At 43.7% G+C, this 25,954-nt stretch overlaps 2 protein-coding genes across 7 annotated transcripts in view; both read left to right on the top strand.

The window, feature by feature from the left end:
• GGA2 (golgi associated, gamma adaptin ear containing, ARF binding protein 2) overlaps positions 1–12,262 on the top strand; it is a 30,769-nt gene extending 18,507 nt beyond the window's left edge. For 3 of the 4 annotated variants that reach the window (XM_019921848.3, XM_019921851.3, XM_019921850.2), the window contains 9 exons: positions 525–606; positions 3,249–3,374; positions 4,139–4,261; positions 4,558–4,586; positions 4,987–5,120; positions 6,517–6,674; positions 8,824–8,993; positions 9,975–10,085; positions 10,593–12,262. In XM_019921848.3, the coding sequence (XP_019777407.1) occupies positions 525–606; positions 3,249–3,374; positions 4,139–4,261; positions 4,558–4,586; positions 4,987–5,120; positions 6,517–6,674; positions 8,824–8,993; positions 9,975–10,085; positions 10,593–10,703 (1,044 nt within the window). In that variant the 3' untranslated portion in view covers positions 10,704–12,262. The remainder of the gene's footprint in view (positions 1–524; positions 607–3,248; positions 3,375–4,138; positions 4,262–4,557; positions 4,587–4,986; positions 5,121–6,516; positions 6,675–8,823; positions 8,994–9,974; positions 10,086–10,592) is intronic. The other variant, XM_073792210.1, reaches the window with a different exon arrangement.
• A 9,493-nt stretch (positions 12,263–21,755) lies between these two features.
• The window catches only part of COG7 (component of oligomeric golgi complex 7), an 86,568-nt gene continuing 82,369 nt past the window's right edge, over positions 21,756–25,954 (top strand). The window contains exon 1 of one of the 3 annotated variants that reach the window (XM_073792209.1): positions 21,756–22,387. In XM_073792209.1, the coding sequence (XP_073648310.1) occupies positions 22,219–22,387 (169 nt within the window). In that variant the 5' untranslated portion in view covers positions 21,756–22,218. The remainder of the gene's footprint in view (positions 22,388–25,954) is intronic. The other 2 variants (XM_019921785.3, XM_033840146.2) reach the window with 2 other exon arrangements.

Genomic DNA, 25,954 nt, shown 5'->3' on the forward strand with positions numbered 1-25,954 from the left:
CCCTCCCTCTTGCGTCTCTCTCCCACGCCCCCTATCCCACCCCTCTAGGTGGTCACAAAGCACCGAGCTGATCTTCCTGTGCTGTGCTGGGGAGCGCAGAGTCTTAACCGCTGGACCGCCAGGGAGGTCCCAGTAGAGTATTCCTTTTTACTGCCGAGTGGTACTCGTTGTATGCGTATACCACAATGTGTATATCCGTTCATCTGTTGATGGATATTTGGGTTGTTTCCAGCTCTGGGTGATGATGAATTAACCCGCTGTAAACAGTTGTATACAGGGTTTTGCGTGAACATACACTTCCCTTTCTCTTGGGTAAATGCCTCGACGTGGGATTGCTAGGTCATCCGCTGCATGCACAGTTAACTCTAACAAACTGCCAGACCGTTTTCCAGAGTGTTTGTGTCATTTCGTATTTCTGAAAGCAGTGTAGAGATTTCCCATTTCTTCACATTTACACGTCTTGGGATCTTTCTTTTTTTATAACACGCTTACTGAGAATTTACATAACAAGCTCTGTTTTATAGGTCGTGTATGAGAGGTGTGAAAAGCTGCGGCCCACCCTGTTCCGGCTGGCAAGCGACACCACCGACGATGACGATGCGCTCGGTATGATGTTTTTTTCTTTAATTAAAAATATATATATATATATTTATTTTTGGCTGTGTTGGGTCTTTGTTGTTGTGTGCGGGCTTTCTCCGGTTGGGGCGAGTAGGGGCTACTCTTCGTTGTGTTGCTCAGGCTGCTCATTGCGGTGGCTTCTCTTGTTGTGGAGCACAGGCTCTAGGCGTGCGGGCTTCAGTAGTTGTGGCTCGCGGGCTCTAGAGCACAGGCTCAATAGTTGTGGCGCATGGGTTTAGTTGCTGCGCAGCATGTGGGATCTTCCCGGACCAGGGATTGAACCTGTGTCCCCTGCATTCGCAGGCAGATTCTTAACCACTGCACCACCAGGGAAGTCCCTTGGTACAGTCTTATTCTTTAGGCATAGACAGCACCCAAGAGTGCAGGGCAGACATGGGGCTTCCTGCCTTACTGCTGACGCAGAAACAAGACAGTAGCCCCTAGGTGTTATGGTGGTTGGGCTTGGGGAGGGTGTGGCCTGAGTTGATTCTTCTGATTTCCAGAGGAATCTACTATGTTTGAGCAAGAAATGAGCCGCAAGTCTGAAAGCATAGAAAAGGGTGGAAATTTACCATGTAGATTGGGTGTGAAGGGGATAGAAGAAAGAGCGGCTACAATTGAAGGCTTGAAGAAAGGCTGAACATTTCTCAGAGGTCTGAGAAACAGCTGCGAGGGGCTCCTTGGAAGATTTCACACCCAAAGTGCCTTCAGGGGCTGGGTGGGGAGTCTAAGTGAGGATACCAAGTGGAAGGCACAGGGGAGAACTGTAATCCTGTACACAGGTATTGAAACGTTTAAAACTATTTTATTTTATGGAAAATCTCAAAACACATAAAAGGGATTTATTCTATCCCCATGTACTCTTCACCTTTTGTTAATAATTACCAACTCATGGCCTGTCTTTTGATCTTGTTTTATCTGTACTGCTTTCTCCCTCCATCTTCCCCCCTACATCCCCAATTCTATTTTTTTTTTATTTTAATAAGATCTGGCACCTTATTAGATGTCTGTTCGATGACTGTCTATGCATTTACTTTTATTTATTTATTTACTTTACTTATTTACTTTTTTATTTATTTTTAAATAAATAAAAAATTATTTATTTTTTTATTTACTTATTTACTTTTATTTTATTTATTTACTTTACTTATTTTTATCTTAGTTTTTTTATTATTTTTAAATAAATAAAAAATTATTTATTTATTTATTTACTTTTATTTATTTATTTATTTACTTTACTTACTTATTTTTATCTTAGTTCCCCGACCAGGGATCAAACCCGTGCCCCCTGTAGTGGAAGCGCAGAGTCTTAACCTCTGGGCCACCGGGGAAGTCCTCCCAATTCTATTTTTAAGCAAATTCCAAACATTTCAAAGTAACCAGTCAGTGTTCAGATTTTCCTGGACATTTTTCCCTCTAATCATTCCTTGTTGACCCTCTTTCTTTTTTTAAAGTTTGTTGTAGATCAGTATCAAAAAGAAAAACCACGCTTTGTAATTGGTTGATATTTAAGTCCCTTTTAATGGGTAACCCCCGTTCTTTTTTACTTCATGCATGAAAAACATTTGACTTGCAGAGTTTCTCTTGGTCTCAATTTTCTGATGGCATCTCCCATGGTATTTAATGTTTCTCTGTTCCTGAGATTTCTGAAATTCCTGCTTTCTTATAACTTGGATCAGGAGGCTTGTTCAGATTCAGGTTCAAATGGTAGGGCGTGTGCTGGGGAGCAAGAATGCTTCACAGGTGATGTGAAGAGGCCCATGGTATCTGGTTTTCTGGGTTTTATGTGATGTAATTATTGTCTAAACCCGTTATTTCCTCGGGTTGCAATGAAGTCAGAGGTCACAAAATTTAAATTTTAATCACCTTGCACATGCCAAATAAAACACTTTGCCAGGTGAATTCAACCTCGTGTTAGTTCACAACTTCCATCCAGTTTAAAAATTGACAGGAAATGAATAGTTGGTCGCTCTTGCAGTGTTTTCCTAGTACCATGGCCTGCAGTGTTATGCATAGCCCCTGGCCCTGTTGCTGTTCTGTCTCTCTCCTAGGAAAGGCTTTCTTGCAGGTAAACCAGATCATGAGATACTCTTGACATTTCTGAAATCCACTGCGTATTTTATACTTACAGGATGTTTCAATTTGGATGTCAGATTTTCATCAGGAATACTTGATCTGTACTTAGATTTTATAAAATTTACAGGTGAAAAAGTAGATTCGTGTACCAGCTTGTTTCCTACACGCTTCCCAATAACTGAATAAAGTACCAAAAATTTTTTTTAATATTTGCATCCACATTGACAAAGTAGCTTTAAGTTTTGAATTAAAATTAAAGTTTTAGTTCCTCACTTGAAAGACCCATATTTCAAGTGTTGGCCATCATATTGGACAGTACAGACAAAGAAAGTGAAAAAATTTGGTTCCTCCTACGTCCTGCGAAGAAAGTGTTGAGGTTCAGGGACTGACTGACTGGGTGTGCCAGGGGACTGATCTCGTGATCTGGGGGCAGGAGGCATGGATATACTGAACCTGGTAGAGCCGTGTGACAGCTGCTTTGTGGAGTGGCTTAAAAAAGGCTGAGATTGTTGGTAGCTAAACCAGGGGATTCTGATTTTTCTCTCATTCTTCAGCGGAGGTTCTCCAGGCAAATGACCTCCTCACCCAGGGAGTTCTGCTGTACAAACAGGTGATGGAGGGCCGTGTCACCTTTGGGAACACAGTGGTCAGCTCTTTGGGAGACATACCTGTCTCCAGAGGTATGTGCAGAGAGCCTCTCCCACCCTCTGCCGTGGGGCAGCCTGCAAACACCGGGAAAGAAATGGATCCCTGAACTCTCTGGGTTATGGTATAGAAATGAGAGAGCATGTCCTCTTTTCCCTTTCCCTTGAGAATTGGTTTTATCTAGCCAGCCTCTGCCCCACGTGCCATCACGGGTTGACTGCTAGGCTGGAACTAGCTTTGGCTGTAAACAGAAGCGGTGGCTACACCGTGCCCAGGTTTGGATTGCACCTCTCATGAGTGCTTACTTATGGGAGCTCACACCAAAAAAAATACGACCTTCTTCAGGTGTTTCCTAGTGCCAGGCTAGCTAATCGGAATCATCTGGAGTACTGGTTAAAATGCAGATTCTTGGACCTTCTGAATCAAGACTACTTAGAGCTGGGACCCGCATTTTTATCAAGCGCTCGAGATGATTCTGATTCACTGTGGTCAGAACCTCAAAGGCCTCTGACCTGGAGCAGTCAGCTCTGCTACTGTCCAGGTTGAATGGACCGTTAGAGGATTCTGTGTTTACTGGGGTGGGAAGGCAGTTCCTCTGGTTACCTCGTATTTCAGATGCCACTCGAGGCTGTAAGTCAAGCCAGTCAGCTGAGGTGGAAGGTTCATCTGGGGTGTGCTTAAGGGTGGGGTGATGTGATGTCTTTTGATTGGGAGGAGGCCTGAGGGAAACTGGTAACCTTTAAGTGGAGACTTTGCTCTTATTCTGACTGACTTATTTTCCTAACTGTCTGTTTTCTAGTCTTTCAGAATCCAACAGGCCGCATGAAGAACTGCCCCCTGATTGACTTGGAGGTGGACAGTGGATCCGAGCTGGCTGGGACTGTGGCTCCATCTTTACTGCATCACGACCTGGCAGCCTTAGGTGAGGGTGCTGTTTAGGGGCAGCAGGCACAGAATGGTCCTGATTCCCAGGGAGAGAGTAAGCCCATTCCCCCTGGTGAGAGTGTGCCGGTTTTTAGAAGGAACTGCGTATACCGGGAAGTTCAGAGAGGTCCTCCCTGTACTCAGTCTCAGATTTGCCATGAATGAGTTGAATGACTTTGGGTAATTTGTTTTGTCTAGACTTTCTAAATGTTCTAGAAAGGATGATGGTATCAGTCTCCCATTCATATCAGGTAGAGCTACGGATGTGCATCTCACTCTGTTCCTTCTTTACAGGGATCAGTGATGGCCCAGTTACCAAAAAGGTAAGGGAGCTCTTCCTAGGGAGCGGAGAGGAGAGGGGAAGCCCCTCAAACCTACCTTCATGAGGGCAGCAGTGCCTGGGGGAGGGCGGAGGGCTACAGCATAGCCTGGTGGCACTGTGGACTCAGAGGTCCAAAGCCTCTTTCTCATCCTCACCTCTACTGTCTGGCTTGAACCCCTGGAGGGATTTTGCTCTCCTTCTTCCCTACCCTTTTCTGTTGTATCCAGGCTCCTGCTTACTAAAGGTCTGCTGAGGAGTCATGTCCTCTTGACCTTTCTCCACCTGCCCCAGGAAATGTAGTAAGCCTGGGCTTTGGGGTCAGGAGAGCTGTGCCACAATGTCACCATGGCTCATAGTCACTCATGCCCTGGCCTTACTTTAGTCATTCCTGGTTTTGACAGGTTGCGAGTCAGAATTGCGGTGAGGAAAAGAGGAACACTACCACCAGCACACTGCCGGGTGGTGGTGTCCAGAGCCCTTCTGCAGAAAGGAACTTGCTGGATCTCCTCTCCCCACAGCCGTCTCCGGGACCTCTGTGAGTCTTGTGGGCAAGGAGCGTAGAAGAGTGGCTCCTGTGTACGGTGCTCGCTCGCTGCGCGAGGCCAGGCAGCGGGGCCCAGGGCTGCTGCTCCCCGTGAAGGGCTGCTTCCTTTCTGTCGGAGTTCAGTGTGTTCTCCTTTTATTCCGCATCCTAAGTCAGGAAAGTACACGTTTGGCCAGGACCTCCAAAACGCAGTTTAAGGAGCAACAGCAGTGATGATGATGATGTTTTTTGTCTTTATAGGTTTTTTTTTTTTTTTTTTCCTGATTTCAGTGTAATTTGAAGCAAAGCTTGATTACTAGAGAAATAGATAATATAGAAAGTCCCAAATATCACTCTCTAAAGACAATGTTGAATGGTCCTTCTTTGCTTTTTTTCTACACATGTAGTAATGTGTTGCTGTGGCTTATTTTTACACAAATGAGATTATAATTTACAAACTGTACTCCACTGTGGTTTTTTATATCACACATCTTGGATGCGTTTTCATCAATTTATGTAAACTTGCCTCATTCTAATAGTTGAATAATAATTCATATACATATAAAATATATATTTAATCATTTCCCTCTTGTGGATATTTACATAGCTTCCAGGTTGGAGGAACCTGGAGTGTCTCTATAGTACAGATTTATAAAAGTAGAGGTGCTCTTAGGTATGAGTATAAACATATTTTCATAGATCCTGTCCCTTTGCCTCTGGCAAGGCTGGAACACTTTGCCTTCCCCCAAACAGCCTGAGAGCCTGTGTCCCTGGTGGAGACCACAGAGCTGGGTGGAAATGGAGATGTGCTGGGAGGTCATTCTTGTTAGTACCCGTAGGGGGTTTCTTCCTAGTTTACTGTTTATAACCACTTGACATGGGGTCAGTAATAATTCTAATTTTGGTGGGTTACTTACGTCTGGAGTTTGGTTTTCCATAAATGTTTTTGATTTGTATTCCAAATGGACAAAATCATGAAGTATGAAAGAAGTGGTCAGTGTAACTTGTGCTGTCATCTTCCTAGCTTACGTCACGCTGGTGATCATGTATGGGAAACCATCTGACTGAGCTACTTGTTGTCAGAGACTGCCTGACAACTACAACATTAATTACTTTATTGGGTCCTTATTGTATGCACACATTCCGCTCAGTCCTCTTCATATACTTTCTCATTTAATTCTTGTAACAGCCTATGAGATAGATACTAAACTGTTTCTATTTTACAGTAAGAAAACTGAGGCATGGGTTAGATTACTCGTCTAAAGTCATACACCCGTAAAATATATACATACACACATATACACATGCATATATATATTTATTTTTTTCCCCTTATTTTTCACAAAACCTAATCAGATTCCTGGAATTCTCTACAGTTTTTGCCAGTCTTGATATTATTTCTTTGCAGGAATTATATTCCGCAGAAAAGTATCCCCAGGGAAGTGCCACCAGGTACTAAGTCCTCTCCAGGTTGGTCCTGGGAGGCTGGCCCATTGGCTTCTTCTCCGTCTTCCCAGAATACACCTCTGGCTCAAGTGTTTGTCCCTTTGGAGTCTGTTAAGCCCAGTAAGTACAGTTTCACCCTTTTTTTCCCTTTCTGTTATTATGCATTAAACTGGGGAAGATGAGTCGGGGAGAGATCCTGCCTGGGGACAGAGGATAAGGCGGGTGGCCCATGTCTCTTAGCTAATACTTTTTTTAGTTTTCTCTGTCTTGGAGTTGACACTGAAGGATATTGGCAGGCGGAATTTAATTAGGGGCCTTGAATCCACTTATGGAGATGATCTTCATTTGGAATTCAAGAAGGGAATGTTCAGTGTGATCTGAAATAACTCAGAAGAGGTGGAATTAGAAAGGAAGAATTTGGCTGGTGATCCTCTTCCTCTCTAATGATCCTCATTAAAGCAGGAAAAGTAGCTATTAACCTCCCTTACAAAGAAAAGGAAACGGAAGGCCCAGCTAAGTAAGGTGAGACTGCCTGTGGTCAGCACGCTGGTATGTGAGTGGGAAACAACTGGGGTCTTTAGATCTAGGGCCTGGGCCCCTTCCTTGGGCACAGGGCCTTCCTGTGGCTCAGTGTGGTGAGCTCAGATTACAGAGGGCCCTGGAACCAGGCAGAGGAAATAAAGTCAGCAGTGGGGGCCCTTTGCATACTTACTTTATTAATTTTTATTTAAACATAATAAATGTTCATTGTTAATTTCCTGGTTTTGATAATTGCACTGTAGTTATATATAATGTTAACATTTGAGGGAGCTGGGTGAAGGATACATGGGAATTCTTTGTGTTTTTGTAACTTTTTGTAAATCTGAAATTATTAAAAAACAAAATTCAATATAGTTTTAGAAAAGATAGAGCAGAAAATTAAAATCATCTATACCGTTACCACCCAGAGATGAAAGTTCTATTAATGTCTTGATGTATTTTCCTGTTTTATCCATGTATGTATGTTTAGTAAATTGTCACCATAGTATATATACTGTTTTATATCCTGCTTTATTTAATATTTTAAGCTATAGCATTGTTTCATGCCCTTATTCTTCAAAACCTTGATTTTTTAAAAATGAATTCATTCTTATGCCACTAACATGTACTGTAACTCATTTATTCAGTTTCTTTCTGAAGGATAATTTGTTTCCAGTTGTTTACTGTTATAAACAGTGTTACAGTGAACACCCATTGCAAAAAATGGAGATCCATTTTTGAAACTTTCCTGATTATTTCATTAGGATATATGCTTAAAAGTGGAAATGCTGGGTGTAGACATTTAAAATTTTGATCTTCGTCACTAAGTTCCTTCCTGGAAGGGGGTTACCTTTTTCCCCATAACCTCACCTCCATACCTCATGAATATTTTCAGTCTTTTAAATCTCCGACAGTTTCATTGTCAAACTATATTTTTATAATGTGCGTTTTGATAAGTGATGTTTGGCATGAAATAAGGATCTTCATTAAAATTTCTTCCAGTTGGTTAGCAAGCTGCCTGCCATTTATTGAATCAGCCAGTGATTTTCAAATATATGCTCTTGACATGTTAAATTCTCGTATTTGGGTCTGTTCTGCATGCTGTTTTCAATTGCAGTTTCGTACATATCTGAGTATTTGTTTATGCAAATAGCCCTACTCTCCCTTCTTTTTTAATGGTTAGTCTAACGTATCTTTTCCCAAAATTAACTTACGAATCATTTCTTAGCTAAAGTAGAACAATCCCTTTAGTATTTCCAAGACCTAATTAATTTGAAGAGATCTACTGTCTTTATAGTTTTGTAAAATTAAATATAAGAGATGTTATGTGTATGTAGTCATACAAGAGAAACCAGAAGGATATAGGCCCAGATGTTAGCAGTGCTTGTTTCTGGGGAGTATTAAGGGTGTTTTTTATTTTCTCCTTTATGGTATCCTGTATTTTCTGTAGTGTTCATACATTATTTTAATCGTAATCATTTCTTGCTCAAAAAAATGCTTGTTTTTTTTTTTCTTAAACTGGTACTGGATGGTTGGATGGAGGGGAGAGATCAGTTTGGAATGTCACAGGAGTCCAACTAGAGGTAACGAGACTTAGATTATGGTGGTGCAGAGGGTTAATTTCAGGAGCTGTTCTGACTGGAGAAGCAACAGGATTTGGTGATAGGTGCACATCTCTTTCAAGCATGGCTGCTCTTTCAGGGGAGTCTGTAACAGTGCTAATCCTTTTGGTCGGGTCCTTCTCTACCAGGCAACCTGCCTCCTCTTATCGTGTATGACCGGAATGGATTCAGAATTCTGCTCCACTTTTCCCAGACTGGGGCCCCTGGCCACCCAGAGGTACAGGTGCTACTGTTGACCATGATGAGCACGGCCACCCAACCTGTCTGGGACATCATGTTTCAAGTAGCTGTGCCAAAGGTGAGTCAGCGGCTGGCCCGCTCCTTTGAATTTTTCAATAAAGGCTATCATTTTTGAGCACCAGGTCCTTTGCTGGGATGTTATCTATTAGGTGGAAGGGCTAGAATCTTCACTCGAAGTAGGTTAAGATAAACTGGGAGTTTTGTTGGCTCATTTAACTGAGGACTCCTGAACGTCTGACTTCAGATATGGCTGGATTCAGGTAAATTCTTAAACAGTTCCTTAAGAATCTGTCACTTTCCATCTCTTGACTTGGTTTTTCCTCTCTGGACCCTGTTCTCTCATAGACTCCCTCCACCAAGCAGGAAAATGGTTATCAGCAGCTCCAGAGTTACATGGTCCTTATCGCTTTTTATCCCAGAAGGAAACTCTCCCCTGACATGAGGCATGCATATTGATTACCTAAGGAAGGGCTAGGGTTGGCCTTGTTGGTATTACTTGCATACCTTGAACCAGTAACTCGTGTTAAGGGGTATGAGGTACTCTGGCCAAGTTGCATGTTATGTTTTTTTTCTCGAGGGAAGTAGCTCCCCACAGATTAACAGCCATACCAGAATCACAAGAAATGGGCAAGGGGCCTGTCCTGAAAGGAAGGATTCAAAGCAGACAAAAATAAACTATGTGTTTTCTAATACGCATGGTAATTTTATAGGGCATGTGCTATTATTCCTCTATCTTATAAATTAAATGATCAATCCAAGGTTCAGAAAGGTTAAATATTTCGCCCCAAATCACAGAGCTAGTAAGAGGCAGAGTTAGAATTCAACTCAAGATATGCTCTCACTCTTCATGCTGCCTCTCAGAAGCCAACCTTTGATCACACAACTTCAGATACATTCCATGTATGAGTGGAAGGGCTTTTGGATCCTTTCATCAATTGGTGGGGTGGAGGCCAAGCTCTCCTGTTCACCTGATCTCCCTCATTAAAGCTGTAGTTTGTTAGGAATGAGTTATATGTTGGATTCTTTTTGCCCCCAATAGTCAATGAGAGTGAAACTACAGCCAGCGTCCAGCTCCAAGCTTCCTGCTTTCAGTCCTTTGATGCCTCCAGCAGTGATCTCTCAGATGCTGCTGCTTGACAATCCACACAAAGTATGTTCTGGTGTCTGTGGTAGCAGGGAAACGGGGGCCCCTGAACTCTAGGGAGGCAGCTGGGCAGGTGGAGAGAGGTATATTGAGGTCTTGCTTTGGTTGGGATGGTGGTAGAATGTCCCTGGCCAGAGTCCGTTTTCTTTTGGGGCTTATTGAAAGATCTGTGACCAGATTGTCATAGCTGGGGACCAAGGGAGTGGTACACACTCTCCCTAATCCCATGGAATTCTCTGAAAGGGTGAGGCCAATCTGTCCTCTTAGCTGGTCTCCAGGACTGCAAAAGCGTGGGAGGATTCCCAGGATGTAAGCCTGGCTCCCTTTGTGTTTGTAGTCCCAGAGGGTCAAGGCCAGGGTATGCCTGTCATACAGTTGCTTGAAGCCCTCACTTGGGTGGAGTTAACATACATATACTGTTACTTGGTGACTACGAGGTGGGTAAAGGCTTTTACTCTGGGCCTGTCTCTGTGTTCACTCCCCACTAATATAACATCTTTTATCTTTGCTCAGGAGCCCATCCGGTTACGGTATAAGCTGACATTCAACCAGGGTGGACAGCCTTTCAGCGAAGTAGGAGAAGTGAAAGACTTTCCAGACCTGGCAGTCTTGGGTGCAGCCTAACTCCTCACTGGACAGACCCTGCCATTCAAGCTTAGGCCAGTGTTACTTTTGCTGTCTAGATAGGACTAATCACAGTGATGTAGTGCAGAGTGCCAAGAGTTCTATCCTGACATCAGGCTCTGGATGCCAACCTCTGACTTATTCTGCAGATATTGTGTGTGTGTGTGTGTGTGTGTGTGTGTGTGGCCCGGGGGCTGAGGGGCAGGGATGTGGGCGGTGTGGGAAATGCTAAAGCATTTCTGATAACCATCTGCTACGATCATATCTGGTTCTGCATGTTGGTGGACACTGATGTCCCTGCCTCAAGTTGGAGGTTTTATAAGCCAAAGTTGTTGTTGTTGTTTTCCATGTATTATTATCTTTTCATTCATCCACTCTGTGCCTTGTCAGCCTTTGAAAGACTTGGTTGCTCCCAGGCTGCTGTTCTCAGGGACCTTTAAAGGGACCTGGTTGGTCTTGGGGCAGAGTGTCTTCTGGGACACTCTCTTCCAAGAAAGACCTTGTCTCCATTTCCATTAGCGAATGCTGCTTGCATGTGTTCAGGAAGATCTTCTAAATGGAATGCTTGTTGCACTGTGTTCTAGGCGAGGGGCTGCCACTAGACCAGAGGACCGCGCTTGGTGGGCCAATCATGTCCTTCACCACTGTGCCTTAGAATTGCCCATAGATGGACCCTTCAGGGCAGAGGGGAAAGCAGATCCCAGGCCTTATTCAGGCCTCAGGTTCCATGGGTCGGGCAGCCTGTCTGGACCCTTCCTCAGGACCCTCATCTCCATCCTCATCCTCTTTCACCACAAGCATTTACCCAGAGCTCTTTGATTGTGACACCATGCCAGTCGTTGTAAATCATAACTAACAGGTTCGCCCTGGCCTGTTGACTTCACAATCCAGGATGAAGAACTGTGATGCAAATGAGATACGAAGTGAGTTTAGCAATGAAAAGTGATGACTAAATACAGAAAGTCATTGAATAAATACCCGTGTAGCAAATACACTTTGTGGAGTTTTGAGTAAGTAGGAGATGCAAAGCCTGTTGCCTTTAGAGATAATAGGCTTGAAGGGATCATTCATCTGTTGAAGTAAGGAAGACTTCCTGAGGGATGTGGAACCTTAAGAACTGCTTCAGTGAAGAGAAGCCCTGAGGATCTGAATGAAGCTGGAAGAGAGGTGGATTCTTGTTACAGTCATGGTGTGAAGGAAGAGTTCAGGCCTGCAGTCAGTTAATACTGAGCACCTACAATGTGCTAGGCATGTGTGCATGTTTTACAAGTCTTGCTTGGCCTGATGGATGGGTGAAGAGAGCTGAGCCTGGCTCAGATGGCCTGATGAAGGATGCAAGATCCAAGCAGCTCACCTGGCTGGGTAGGATTCTGCCTCAGAAACTGCAGGGCTCTGTTTGGGGCTCTTTGTCACAGGATCTGGTACTCTACAGTCTGATCTTTTACCTGCTACATATAGTTGGAAATGTGCCAGCACTATGGTGGGGCTGAGAGCTGTAAAAAATCAAGGTATGTTACTTTTAAAGCAAATGTGAAAACTCATAAAACAGATAAATGATGGGGTGACTTCTTCATTTGGCGTAACTCATAAGGTCCATTTTAATCTAAAATTTTGTGTTCAAATATTCTATATAGCTTTTATAGGCTCTAGCTGTTTCATAAAGTCTCCTAGAGGTGCCCATCATAAAGACGATGCCTACCTAGGACTTCCATCAGAAATGGGTGAATGAGGGCTTCCCTGGTGGCGCAGTGGTTGAGAGTCCGCCTGCCGATGCAGGGGACACGGGTTCATGCCCCGGTCCGGGAGGATCTCACATGCCGCGGAGCGGCTGGGCCCGTGAGCCATGGCCGCTGAGCCTGCGCGTCCAGAGCCTGTGCTCCACAACGGGAGAGGCCACAACAGTGAGAGGCCCGCGTACCGCAAAAAAAGAAAAAAAGAAAAAAAAAGGGTGAATGAGACCTACACATGAAAAAACCTTTATCACATAGTTAAAAGGTAGACTCACTGCGTGTGAACGTTCTTCTGTCTTCTGGGAGACAGACTCGCAGTGGTGCTCTGCTTAGATAGAGTTGGACAAGGGTAAGGGGGTAGGGAGGTGGGTGTCCTGAAAGTGGCCCTGGTTTATGTTATCAGTGCCTTCTAATTATGAAGTTCAGCGACCACTTAAGAAGAACCAACCCGTATCTTTTATTCCCTCAGCAAGTTGTTGTTGACTAGCTACTGTGAGCCGAGCACTGCTGTAGGCACTGCCGATACAGCAGTGATAGAAGGTCCCTGCCCTCGCGGGTCTTCTGATGGGGAGAGACAAATCCATAATGTGTCTGTTGGAGAGTTGGCACTGACCATCCAGTATTTTCCCCTATCCTGAACTCTTCCTTCTGGATCCTGCTCATCCCTATTTCTTGACCTACCTCTGACTGTTCTTTTCCCTCTGTCCCTTAAATGTGTTTCCATAGCGTTTAGTCCTTAGGACTTTTCTAGGCATTCTGGGCAGTTAACTACTAGATGGGTGGTAGACCTGTATCTCAGGCTTCCACCTCCTTGCTGACATGAGGTCCATATTTTAAGCCGTCTAATGGATATCTATCTGGAGGTTCCACTGTTGCCTCCAAGTGCTTAGAATGGAACACAGCCACTTCTCTCATTCTCTCTCTGTTCTTTTATTTGAAAGCACCTATCCAAGCCTTCATAGGTCCTTGATTCTTGCTTCATCTCCATCCTCCTCAATACTTTTGTCTCGTCTAGTCTATTTCTAAATAGTATCACATCTTGCATTCACATTGTCACTGCCCTGGTTTTGCTGTTTTTTTTTTTTTTTTTTGGATGGTGCCGTAGCCTGCCTCTCAGTTCTCCTCTGAGCCATTATACTTGCCAGCATCAGAATTCTGTAACATACCTGGGCACTTGACCCCTGCTGAAAAACTGAATGGCTTCTTAATGCCCTAAAAGCCTTTGCAGCCAAATTCAAGTTTACTCTGGCGTTCGGTGCCCTTCTGTAACTTTGTTTGCTCCTTACCCTTCTGGCGTCATCTGTCAAGAATAGAGGACACTTTGCCAAAGCCACAAGAAAGTCCCTTCATGTTTTGATAATACCACATTTTCTCGTATCTCTTTGACTACACCTGTAATTGACTCCTTTTGTGTCGTCAGTGATTTAAGATTGGGCTAAAATGCTGCTCTATCTGTGAGCCACTCGTTGAGAGTAGATGAGCTGTGGATTTAGTAACGTTGAAAAAAGGATAAATAATGACCAAAAATATGAATATTACCCGTTAAAAATAAAGTAGTGTAAATTGAGAGATCAGACACGAAAGGTTAAAAGCGAAGGTGATATTCTCATACAAATAGTGTTTAGTACAGCGTTCATAAATCACAAATTCTTAGAATATATCTAATATAGAAGGTGCTTACCCAGGCCCAAAATATAAAATTCTACAAACTAGTGTGTTTGTTTTAAACTAAGAAGAAAACAATAGAGTGCTAGCCATAGTTTGTTTCATATTTTTTTTAAGCAGTAACAGCCTCACCTCTTTCATCTGGAGAGAGACGGAGTCAAGTAGATAAGCAGGAAGTATCCTGAGAGAAGATAAGGCCAAGGTCCAGAGATCTCATCACACATTTAATGTAAGCTGAAATGGAAAAACTCCAGGCCTTTTAGTTCCCTTGCCCAATGCATTCCCAGCTATACCATGTTCGTTCTGAGAAAGCTTGCATCTAAAAATGTGTACACATTCTGCTCCTTTGACTTTTATTCTTGAACACTTACTTTATCCCACAGCTAGAGGTACTACCATGATTTTAGAAGCTGAAAAACATTGCAGTGTTACAGGCTCCAGATACATAGGCTTTTAAAGTTTGAGGTCTTCTGAAGCCCCAACAGTTTGAAGTAATTAAATCAACCCTTACTTGTAATTCCATTCTTTAGCTTCACGTACTACCTCTAGCCATGTGACCTGAGACAAGTAATTTGTCCTCTTCCGCTTCCTTCCCTGTGAAGTGCATAATAGGACTGTTTTGAGAAGTGAGTTAATGAATGTGAAGGGACTCCAGTACTTCACAGGACTAAGCTAAGACTCATATTTCATTTACTGTTTGCTTGTCCACCTGGCTTCCAATACATGAACAGACTTGACTTACCCATAACTTTTTTGGCCGTGCCGTGAGGCTTGTGGGATTTTAGTTTCCCGACCAGGGATCGAACCGGACCCTCGCCCCCTGCAGTGGAAGCGCGGAGTCTTCACCACTGGACCGCCAGGGAAGTCCCTATGACTATTTGAAGTTTACCTCATGAAATCAAGCAAATATTTTAATTTTTGGCAAGGTTCAGATTAATACTGAGATGCAGTAAATGTCAAGGATAGAAAGGTAGCAAAACTTTGGAAACCTTACGCATAAGTCTAGTCAAAAGCAGAAATCCGTAACAATATACTTAGAAACTAATCAACACTTCCTATAAAACATTCAGTTAAATTTTGTAAACAAGACTATGTAATTCTAAAATTCATAACCCTATCACCAAAATCTGAAGCGGATACCTTTTAGTCTATTCTTGTTTCTGAATGCATAGGTAAAATATTAACTTTAAAGCTAGTGGCAGGACTTCCCTGGCGGTCCAGTGGTGAAGACTCCGCGCTTCCACTGCAGGGGGCACGGGTTCGATCCCTGGTTGGGGAACTAAGATGCTGCAAGCCACGTGGCGTGGCTAAAATAAGTAAAGCTAGTGGCGTATTGAAAGAATACACTGTGTAAAGCCTTTGGGAGTGCAGTCGGCCACATTAATAGCTCAAATGGACAATTTGATCATCTCAATAGATGTAGAAAAGGCATTTTCTCTCATTCGTTGTTTATTCCTAATAGAATCAAACAACCAGCATGATGTTTAATAAGGAAATGACAACAGTGGCTTAAACACAAAGGTTTATTTTCTCATTCAAAAGAAAGCCAGAAATAGTCCCAAACCATTTGTGGTGTCAACGGAAAAAAAATGCACAACTTAAAAGTTGAGAATTTTATTTGGCAGACCTACTGAGAATTGTAGCCAGCGATACAGCCACTCATAGCTCTGAGGGACTGTTCCAAAAAGGTAAGGGAAGTGCCAGGATATATAGGCGTTTTTGTTGGGGAAAAAAACAACACTCTCCCCCATGTGTTTAAACATCAAAAAATTACTTTTAATCACAAAAACAGACATCTCAAGTTAATGATTTTAGTGCTTTTCTATGTATGGGAAAGATGCAAGAGCCTGGACTCTGAAATCATTCCTTTGATGCGTGCCTTAACTATCTAGGGCCAGTATCTTGTTTTTTTCCATTCTGATTCCCCTCAGAGTACACCACAGGGGCAGCTGCCATGGTTGATGGCTTTATGGCTGCAACATCCTTTGTTTACGGAAGTGGCAAGCGACATTCTTAGGCCCTAAGTCAGCACCCAAGGATGTGCTCCTCAACATTATGTTACAAGCTTTAACTGCTGACTGCTCTAGGCAACAGGAAGGGAGTGGGGGAGCCAGGAATAGAGGAAAACTGCTGACGTTCTTAAGGTTTCCTGGAAATTTTATATGATATTTGCATTCACATCTTATTGGCTTTTTAGTAGCGTGGCCACTCCAAGGTGCAAAGAAGGCTAAGAAATTGTCATATTTGCATACAATGCCACACACTTGGCTAAGGAAGAAGGGGAGATTGGATATTGTAACAATTTATCTGTTTACCATAAGACACTATGGCCACCTGTTCTACTGTTTAAAACCAAACAACTCAGGTATTTGTATGTACGTATGACTGTTTATATTTGGGTCGTAGAATTACAGATTTGTTTTCTTCAGAATTTATCTGAATTTTCTAAAGTTTCTAAACTGAAAAAGCATTATTTTTAATTCTCAATGTTAGTTTTTCAAAACTAAAACAACAAAAGGTGGAAATTCTTCCCACCAACCGATTACCCTCCTAGGAGACAATATTACTAGTTCCTCATCTGTCCTTGGAGATATTCTAGGCATTTTTAAACAAATGAACTGTTCCACACTTTGCTTTTTTTTTTTTTTTTTTTGCGGTACGCGGGCCTCTCACAGTTGTGGCCTCTCCCATTGAGGAGCACAGGCTCCGGACGCGCAGGCTCAGCGGCCATGGCTCACGGGCCCAGCCGCTCCGCGGCATGTGGGATCTCCCCGGACCGGGGCACGAGCCCGTGTCCCCTGCATCGGCAGGCGGACTCTCAACCACTGTGCCACCAGGGAAGCCCTGCTTTTTTTTTTAATGTAATAATATAGATGACTTGGCGATAATGCCATTATCAGTATGAACTGTGTAATAAAAAAGAACAGCCCCTGCTTTCCTCTCTTCTGACCGCAGATGGCATCAATCACTTATATGTTGAAAGTGCTTGGCATTAAAACTGGCACATGAAGTTGCCGATAGTTTCCATGCATCTCCAGCCTCTCACTTCCACTGGCTCCATTCCTGTGGGCCCAAGCCTGCTTGAGTCTTCCCTGCAACCCTCCCCCTTCCTCCTGCCTTGTTTCTGGTAGCCCTGCATGGTAGAGTGAAACAAGCATGGGTTTTGGGGTCAGGTTAAGTTTCTAGTTTTCTTGCCACCTTGGGCAAGTCACTTAACTCGGCCTTGGTTTTTATATCCTTAAATGGTAAAAATGTTAAAAATATACTTCATAGGTTTTGGTGAGGATTTAATGAGGTCACCAAGATACCAGACATGATAGGTACTCTTTAAATATAGGTGCTATTATTTCTCCTCAAATTGCCTCATCTGAGATTTCTCTTTTTTAATTTACTACGTTAACTTGTGGTGACTTCCATTTCGTCACTATGTTCATTTCAAAAGCTCTCCTGCTCTCATGGAAACCAGTGAAATTTTGCTAAGGATACTAATAACCTAATATTTGCAGAGACAGCAAAAAGGGTTGCATTTGATAAAATCTGACCATCCTCTCTATATTTGTAAGATTAGGGTCAACTTCAGGAAATGGAAAAAACTCAAGGTAACAGTGGCTTAAAAGATACTTAGATCGTATCGTCTGGCAGTTCTGGAGGCTAGAGGTCTGAAATCAGGGCCATGCTCACTCTGAAACCTGCAGGAGAATCCTGGTGATCTGCGACAGTCTTTAGCGTTCCTTGGCTTTTAGCTGCATCACTCGTCTCCGCCTTCATTGTCATGTGGCGTTCTTCCTGTGTGTGTCACCCATGACCATCTTGTAAGGATACTGATCATATTGGATTAGGGGCTCACGCTACTTCCGTAAGATCTCAACTAGTTTCATCTGCAATGATGCTATTGCCAAATAAGGTCACATTCTGAGGGACTAGGGTTAGGATTTGTATCTTTTCTGGGGGGTCAGCGGGTGGAGACACAGTTCAACCCACAACACTCTCAAGAACCCCAGAGGTAGTGAAACTAGGACTGGTGTGCAGTCCATGGTCAGGCACCTAGATGCCGTCAATCTGTTGCCCTGCCGTGAGTGACTTAATTCCTAAAAACACTTCATGGTTCAAGATGACAGTTATAATTCTAGCCATCACGTTCACATTCCAGCCAGCAGGAAAGGAGAGTAGTGTATACGCCATTCTTTTAAGAACATCTCCTTGAAGTCCCACATAAAAGTTCTGCTCACGTTCCAGTGGCCAGTACTTAGTCACATGGACACACTTAACTTTTTTTTTTGGTTTTTTTTTTACAGCTAATTTTTAACTTATTCATTTACTTATTTAATTTTAACTTTATATTGGAGTATATTTGGTTTACAATGTTGTGTTTCAGGTGTATAGCAACGTGATTGTTATACATATACATATATCCATTCTTTTTCAGATTCTTTTTCCATATCGGTTATTACAGAATATTGAGTAGAGTTCCCTGTGCTATATAGTAGGTCCTTGTTGATTATTTTTTATACAGTAGTGTGTATGTGTTATTTTTTTTGGACACACTTAACTTTAAAGAATGCTGGGAGATGTCTTTGTCTTGAGAGGCTATGGACCCGCTGGGGAGAACAGAATAGAATCAGGAGATATCTAGCAGTGTCCGCCACACACTCCTGATGCTTTCCTGTCCCATGGCTTTCTGATACTCTTCTGATTCTTCCCCCAGTTCTTCCTCCCACCCTAAGCTTCCAAATATAGGCATGCTGCTAAAGGCTTTGTCATTAACCTTCATTGCTACTCTACTAAATCTCCCTGAAGTACAAATCTGACCCTACTACTTCAACCTTTTGATCATTTCATTGGATTAAGTAAAACCAATTTCCCTAGCATTCAAGGTTCTCCATAGTATAGCCTCATCCAGTCTTGGCCTCATCTGAATCTCATTTTCCCTTCCTGGAAAATAAAAATAATACCTGCCTTGACTCCAAAGGCTGTGAGGATTAAAATGGAAGTGTAAGGGAAAGCAAGTTTAATCTGTAAAGGTCTGTAAACATGTAAGGAATCTAGTGCTCTGTTCCTTCACATGGATGGATGGGTCCTGTGCTGTAGCCAGTCTGGACTCTTCCCTGACCTATGAATCTGTCTAGTAGAAATGGAGAGGCTTCCACACATCTTCTCTCAGGAGGAAGACACAGTCTCTTCTGGTAAACCTGGTTTATGCCAATGATCCAGACATGCAGCTGCAACCTGATTCTGATCACTGGGCATTTTTCTGATATCCTGTTATTTTTCAGCTGTTTCTTTCTGTTGAGTGCTCTGCTTATGGGACAGACTCACCTGCTAGACAACAATATTATATACCTTTGGCAGGGGCTATTAAGGTATGTACCATGTTATGATGTGCTGGCACACCTCCCTATACATGGGGTAGCAAGGAAATGTATTAACCAAATTTAAGAACCCAGAGGGAGTGAGTCTAGAGCTGGTATGACAGTCCCAGATCTTTCAGTGTCCTCTCTTTCCACTTCCAACAGCCGTTCCTACCAACCTGTCCATAAGAGTTCCTCATGGGCAGGTGTGGTAAGAAGCAAAACTCTTCCACATGAAGCCAGGCTGGTGACCTGGACAAGCATTACGCCCATTTAGGGAAGGGTGACTCAGTTTTGGCAAGTCTCAAAAAGTGTGGGCTCAGAGGCAGAACTTTTGGCTATGGCCCAGTAAGGAAATTTGCAAGCCCTGTCTCCAAAAAGGCTAGCTATAAAGCTAGACCAATTTGACAAAAACAACCATTTCAGTGCTACAGAAATCAAAGTAGATAGCAATCTGAGAAGTGTTTATGCTTGAAAAGCCACTGAAGTTTGGGTAAACAACATTTGCAGTTTCTGTCATTCTTCCCTGGGGCTGCATCCAGCCTCTCCCTTGCACCAACTCTGTAGGATTGATATCTTCTTTGAAATGATGTTAGCAGAAGTGACGGTTGCTGTGGTGGGCAAGTGGGGAGGGCCAGCACTTCCACTAGTTTGATGTTATGGTCATCATTAGAAAAAGCATGTATGTTGACGAAGATGTGCACATGTACATCAGGGACCAGAGAGAGCCCAAGCTAACCACACAATCCCAGCTGACACAGGCTGCATTCACATGCTGAGGAAACAAAGGGGTACAGTGGAAAGGAAAAGCTGGGACCAACTTGAAAGTGACCTGATATTTTGAATGTGCTCCCTTACCCACACACAGATCCACTGACAGGACAGAAGCCCTACTAGCTCAAAAAATTTGGTACAACTGTAGTCTGATCATTAACTGCCTTTCAGCTATGTAGACACAGGAAGTCAGATTTTAAAATAAAAACAAAAAAAAATAGAGCCATCAGACGCTACACACCATAGGGGAGAAATTTCATGAATTTATCTCAGGCAAGCTACTAAACAAGCAAACAAAAACAGGAACAATCTTTGGGGAGTCCAGAATCTAGAGTTGCTACAATATATTATCTAAAATACCTAGTTGTCAATAAAAAATTATGAGATGTGCAAAGAAACAGGAAGGAAAGATCCATACTGAGGGAAAAAGCGGTAAATAGAAACTCAGTCTTCAGACAATGGATTTAACAATCAGCATTCAAAGTAGCTAATATAAATATGTTCAAAGAACCAAAGTAAACCATGTTTAAGGAATTATAGGATGATTCTCAATAGCAAGGCAGTATAAAAAAGAAATGGAAATTCTGGAATTGAAAAGTACATAAATTGAGATGAGGAATTAACTAGAGCCTCTCAACAAAAATTTGGGATGGCAGAAGAAAAAGTCAGTGAACCTGAAGATAGGTCAGTAGAAATTATCCAATCTGAAAAACAGAAAAAAGAAAAATAAATAGAGCTGCAGAGATATGTGAGACACCATCAGGTGTCATACACATAATGGGAGTCCCAAAAGGACAACCAAGAGAAAGGGACAGGAAAGTTATTTGAAGAAATAATATCCAAAACCTTCCCAAACTTGCTGAAAAACAATCTGCACATCCATAAAACTCAACAACCTTCAAGTAGGATAAACACAAAGAAACCCATATACATAGACACATTAGAGCCAAACTTAAAAACCAAAGCGGAAGATAGAATCTTGAAAGCTGTAAGAGAGAAATGACATACAATAGGTTCATAATAGATTAACAGCTGACTTACTTCTTATTGGAAATAATAGAGGTCAGAAGGCAGTGGGATGACATATTCAATGATCTAAATATGAAAAGAATTCTATTTCCAGCAGAACTGTCCTTCAAAAATGAAGGCATGGGCTTCCCTGGTGGCGCAGTGGTTAAGAAGCCGCTTGCCAATGCAGGGTACACGGGTTCGAGCCCCTGTCCGGGAAGCCCGTGCACCCCCAACTACTGAGCCTGTGCTCTTGAGCCCGTGAGCCACAACTACTGAAGCCCGCGCGCCTAGAGCCCACGCTCTGCAACAGGGGAAGCCACCGTGATGAGACGCCCACGCACCACAACAAAGAGTAGCCCCCGCTCGGGCAACTAGAGAAAGCCCGCGTGGCAGCAATGAAGACCCAAAGCAGCCTAAAATAAAATAAAATAAATGAATTTATTTAAAAAAAAAAAAAAAGAGCTCAGGCTCCAGTAGCAGGCTTGGCTGAGTTCAGCTCCCACAGCGCTACCTTCTAGCTACGTGACATTGAACCACTTGCTTAACTGCCTCAGTTCTTCCTCTTTAAGTTGGGGGAGGATAACAGCACTCATAGGACTGTGAGTATTAAGTGCGCTCATACAAGTAAGGTCTCTAGCGTCAGCACATATTTAAGTGCCCAAAAGTCACTTAAGTTAGCAGAGCAAGAGAGACGCCCATACCCTCTGGCCGCCCGCCCGCCACGCTTCGCGGAAAGCAGGCAGTCACTATAGTAACGACCCCCTACTTCCGGAATAAGTACGGCGTGCGGCGAGGGTCCATCCCAGCCGTATACATCAGCGAGCTGACTGAGAGGCAGTGGAGAGGCTAGTTGGCGGCGCCGTCAATCCCGGACCGCCGCCTCACAGACCCGCGCGGGTGCTCTCGCAGGGCCGCTCGCTTCTGCAGCCTCGCGGACGCCCAAAGCCAGCCCTTCAGGCCTGGACGCTGGGGTGCGGCGGTGCAGCCATGGACTTCTCCAAGTTCCTTGCCGAAGACTTCGACGTGAAGGAGTGGATCAACGCGGCCTTCAGGGCTGGCCCCAAGGAAGTGGCGGCCGGGAAGGCGGACAGCCACGCGGCCACCCTGGTGATGAAGCTGCAGCTGTTCATCCAGGAGGTGAACCACGCCGTTGAGGGTAAGCGGCCGGGCAGGGCTCCCAGACGGGCCCGGGGCCCCCGGGGTTGCACGTAGTGGGCCGTAAACGTCGGCGCCTCCCATGGAGAGCGAGCGAGCCCTGCTCCGGTTCTCCCGCAGTGCTTACCGGGATATCCAGGAGGAGGTCTCGCTACTCCTCTCTCTCTGCAACACTTGCGGACTTGGGATCTTGGTTTTCCACCTCTGGCGGTGCTGTCAAGTTTCCTTTTAAAACTTAAAAGAGTGAATTTTAAGAATATTAAATAATAGTCAGCTGATCCTTACATTTGGCAAAAAAACATATAGAAGGTGTATAGGAATGACAAATCTGGGAAACATTGTTTTAAAGGATTTAAAAAAATATATTTTATTGAAGTATAGTTGATTTACAATGTTGTGTTAATTTCTACTGTACAGCAAAGTGATTCAGTTTTATATATATCTATATTTATATCTATATTTATATATACACATTCTTTTTCATATTCTTTTCCATTATGGTTCATCACAGGATCTTGAATATGGTTCCCTGTGCTATACAGTAGGACCTTGTTGTTTATCCATCCTGTATATAATAGTTTGCATCTGCTAATCCCAAACTCCCAATCCAACCCTCCCCACCGCCCCTGTTTTAGTGGATCTTTATGTCAGTGGGAAGATGGGCTGTCCTGACGGGAGACTTTTAAGTATCGATTTCACTAACCAGAATAGTGAATTATAAAAAATAACACACCAGAACCATTTCATTAACTCCTCGACCTGGTTTTCATTCACTGTATGTTTATTCAGTGCATACTGCAGCCAGTCTCTCTGCTCGGCTCTGTGGGAAAGAGGCTCAGACTGCCCACACTGGGAGCTTATGGTCCTGTAAATAGAACTTTGTTTTATAGATGTGTCCACTGTTTAAGAAAAGGTGGAGGTGGGGGGACGCTTTATTTCACTGCAGATTCTTTATTGTACTTTGCATCTTTCAGTAATTATTGAACATCTACTATGCACCTGCCAAGAAATGAGTGCTGGGGATGAAAAGTTTACCTTTCTAGAGCTTGCTACCCTGTGGGGAGCATACGTGAACTGTTTAATTACAGTGAAGGGTGGCTTTACTGAGAGTAGAACCGGAAGCTGAGAGCTGGATGAAGGAAGCAATTATCTCTTGTCTGGGAGAATCATAAAGGGCTTTTCCCTGTGTTAGGCCTTGAAGGAAGACCTCACAGGGCCAAGATGGGGAGGACACTAATAATAATATAATCGCAAATATCTGAGTCCTTGGTATACATCAGGCACTGTTTTAAGTACTTTATATGCATTAACTAAGTGGTTCTCAACAGGGGTGGTGGGACTTCCCTGGTCCGCCTGCCAGTGCAAGGGACACGGGTTCAATCCCTGGTCCGGGAAGATCCCACATGCCGCGGAGCAACTAAGCCCGTGCACCACAACTACTGAGCCTGCGCTCTGGAACCCGTGAGCCACAATTACTGAGCCCGCGTGCCTAGAGCCCGTGCTCCGCAACAAGAGAAGCCACCGCCTTGAGAAACCCATGCACTGCAACAAAGAGTAGCCCCCGCTCGCCAAAACTAGAGAAAGCCCGCGTGCAGCAACAAAGACCCAAAGCAGCCAAAAAAAACAAAAACAAAAAATCTACCTTCCAGTGCACAGGACGCAGGCTCGATCCCTGGTCGGGGAGCTAAGATCCCACATGCTGCGGGGCAACTAAGCCCACACACTGCAACTACTGAGCTCGCGCGCCTCAGTGAGAGAGCCTGTGTGCTGCAAACTACAGAGCCCACGCGCTCGGGAGCCCATGCGCCACAACTAGAGAGAGAAAACCCACACGCCACAACTAGAGGGAAGCCCGCATCGCAACAAAATATCCCACACACCTCAACGAAGAAGACCCCAGTGCTGCAACTAAGACCTGATGCAGCCAAAAAAATTTTTTAAATAAGTAAATAAATAAATAATCCCTGCATGATCTGGCTCCTGCCAACGCCTCCAACCTAAGAATAGATCTTGTTCAACATTGTATCTCCAGACCCTGGAAAACAGTTTGTGCCCAATAAATATCCACTGACTGAATAAATGAACAAATCAATCCTCCTATTAGAGTTCCTCAACAGCTCCTGTTTGAGCCTCTGCAATAACTTCTCTTCACTGCAGACTTGGGACCTTGTTTCATCGTCCGTAAAAATAAAGCTTTAAACCTCCGAAGGCTTCTCACTGCCCACGGGATGAAATCCAAACCTTCAGGATGGGCAAAGCACCTTTCACAGTTTGATCCTAATCTACTTTTCTACCTTACCTCCAGCAGAAGTTCCCCCCATGAAAGTGCAATCCTTCAATAATAATAACACTAATGACTAATATAAATTGATGTTATTGATGAAACTCTGTTTGAACTTCCCGCCTTTCTCTGGACTGGTTAGGCCTTTTTATACCCACATGCCTCTGCATGTTCCCTCTCCCTTTAATACCAGAGAGGTAGTAAAGTATAATGGATAACAGCCTGGGATCTGGAACCAGTTACCTGGATTCAAATCCAGGCTCCCCATTCATTAGCAACATGATGCTGGGCAAGTTACTGGCCTCAGCCGCAGTTTCTACAGCTATAAAGTGGGAATAATAACTATGCCTAACTCTAAGGATTACTGTCATTTTAAAATTAGATAATCATGCCAAGCGGAGGGGAAACTATTAACAGTTTGGCCAGGACACTTCTTCATTGCTCAGGACTCTCCCAAGCACTGCAGGACATTAAGCATTGTTGGGTCATTTCCACTAAATGTCCTACCATAGCAGCAACTAAAAAATTCCTACCAACTTCCAAATATTGGGGGGGTGCAGAGGTGGCATTTACCACCCCTGTTTTCTTTGTTTTTTTTTTAATTTTATAAATTTAATTATTTATTTTTGGCTGCATTGGGTCCTTGTTGCTGCGCGCAGGCTTTCTCTAGTTGTGGCGAGCAGGGGCTACTCTTCGTTGCAGTGCGTGGGCTTCTCATTGCAGTGGCTTCTCTTGTTGCGGAGCATGGGCTCTAGGCGCACAGGCTTCAGTAGTTGTGGCACGCGGGCTCGGTAGTTGTGGCTTGTGGGCTCTAGAGCGCAGGCTCAGTAGCTGTGGCGCACGGGCTTAGTTGCTCCGTGGCATGTGGGATCTTCCCGGACCAGGGCTCGAACCCACGTCCCCTGCATTGGCAGGCGGATTCTTAACCACTGTGCCACCAGGGAAGTCCCTCTTTGGTTTGTTTGTTTGTTTGTTTTTTTTTTTTTGGCCGCACTGCACAGCATGCAGGATCTTAGTTCCCCAACCAGGGATCAAACCCACGGCCCCTGCAGTGGAAGCACAGATTCTTTTTCTAAAAATTTTTTTTAATTTTTTTTTTTTTTGGAATGCGGGGATTTTTTTTCAATTTTTTTTTTAGTTCTTTCATTTATTTTTAATTAATTTATTTTATTTATTTTGGCTATGTTCGGTCTTCGTTGCTGTGCGTGGGCTTTCTCTAGTTGTGGCGTGTGGGGGCTACTCTTCGTTGTGGTGCGCGGGCTTCTCGTTGTGGTGGCTTCTCGTTGC

The sequence above is a fragment of the Tursiops truncatus genome, chromosome 15 (assembly GCF_011762595.2).
Source record: "Tursiops truncatus isolate mTurTru1 chromosome 15, mTurTru1.mat.Y, whole genome shotgun sequence".
NCBI classification, from domain to species: Eukaryota; Metazoa; Chordata; class Mammalia; order Artiodactyla; family Delphinidae; genus Tursiops; species Tursiops truncatus.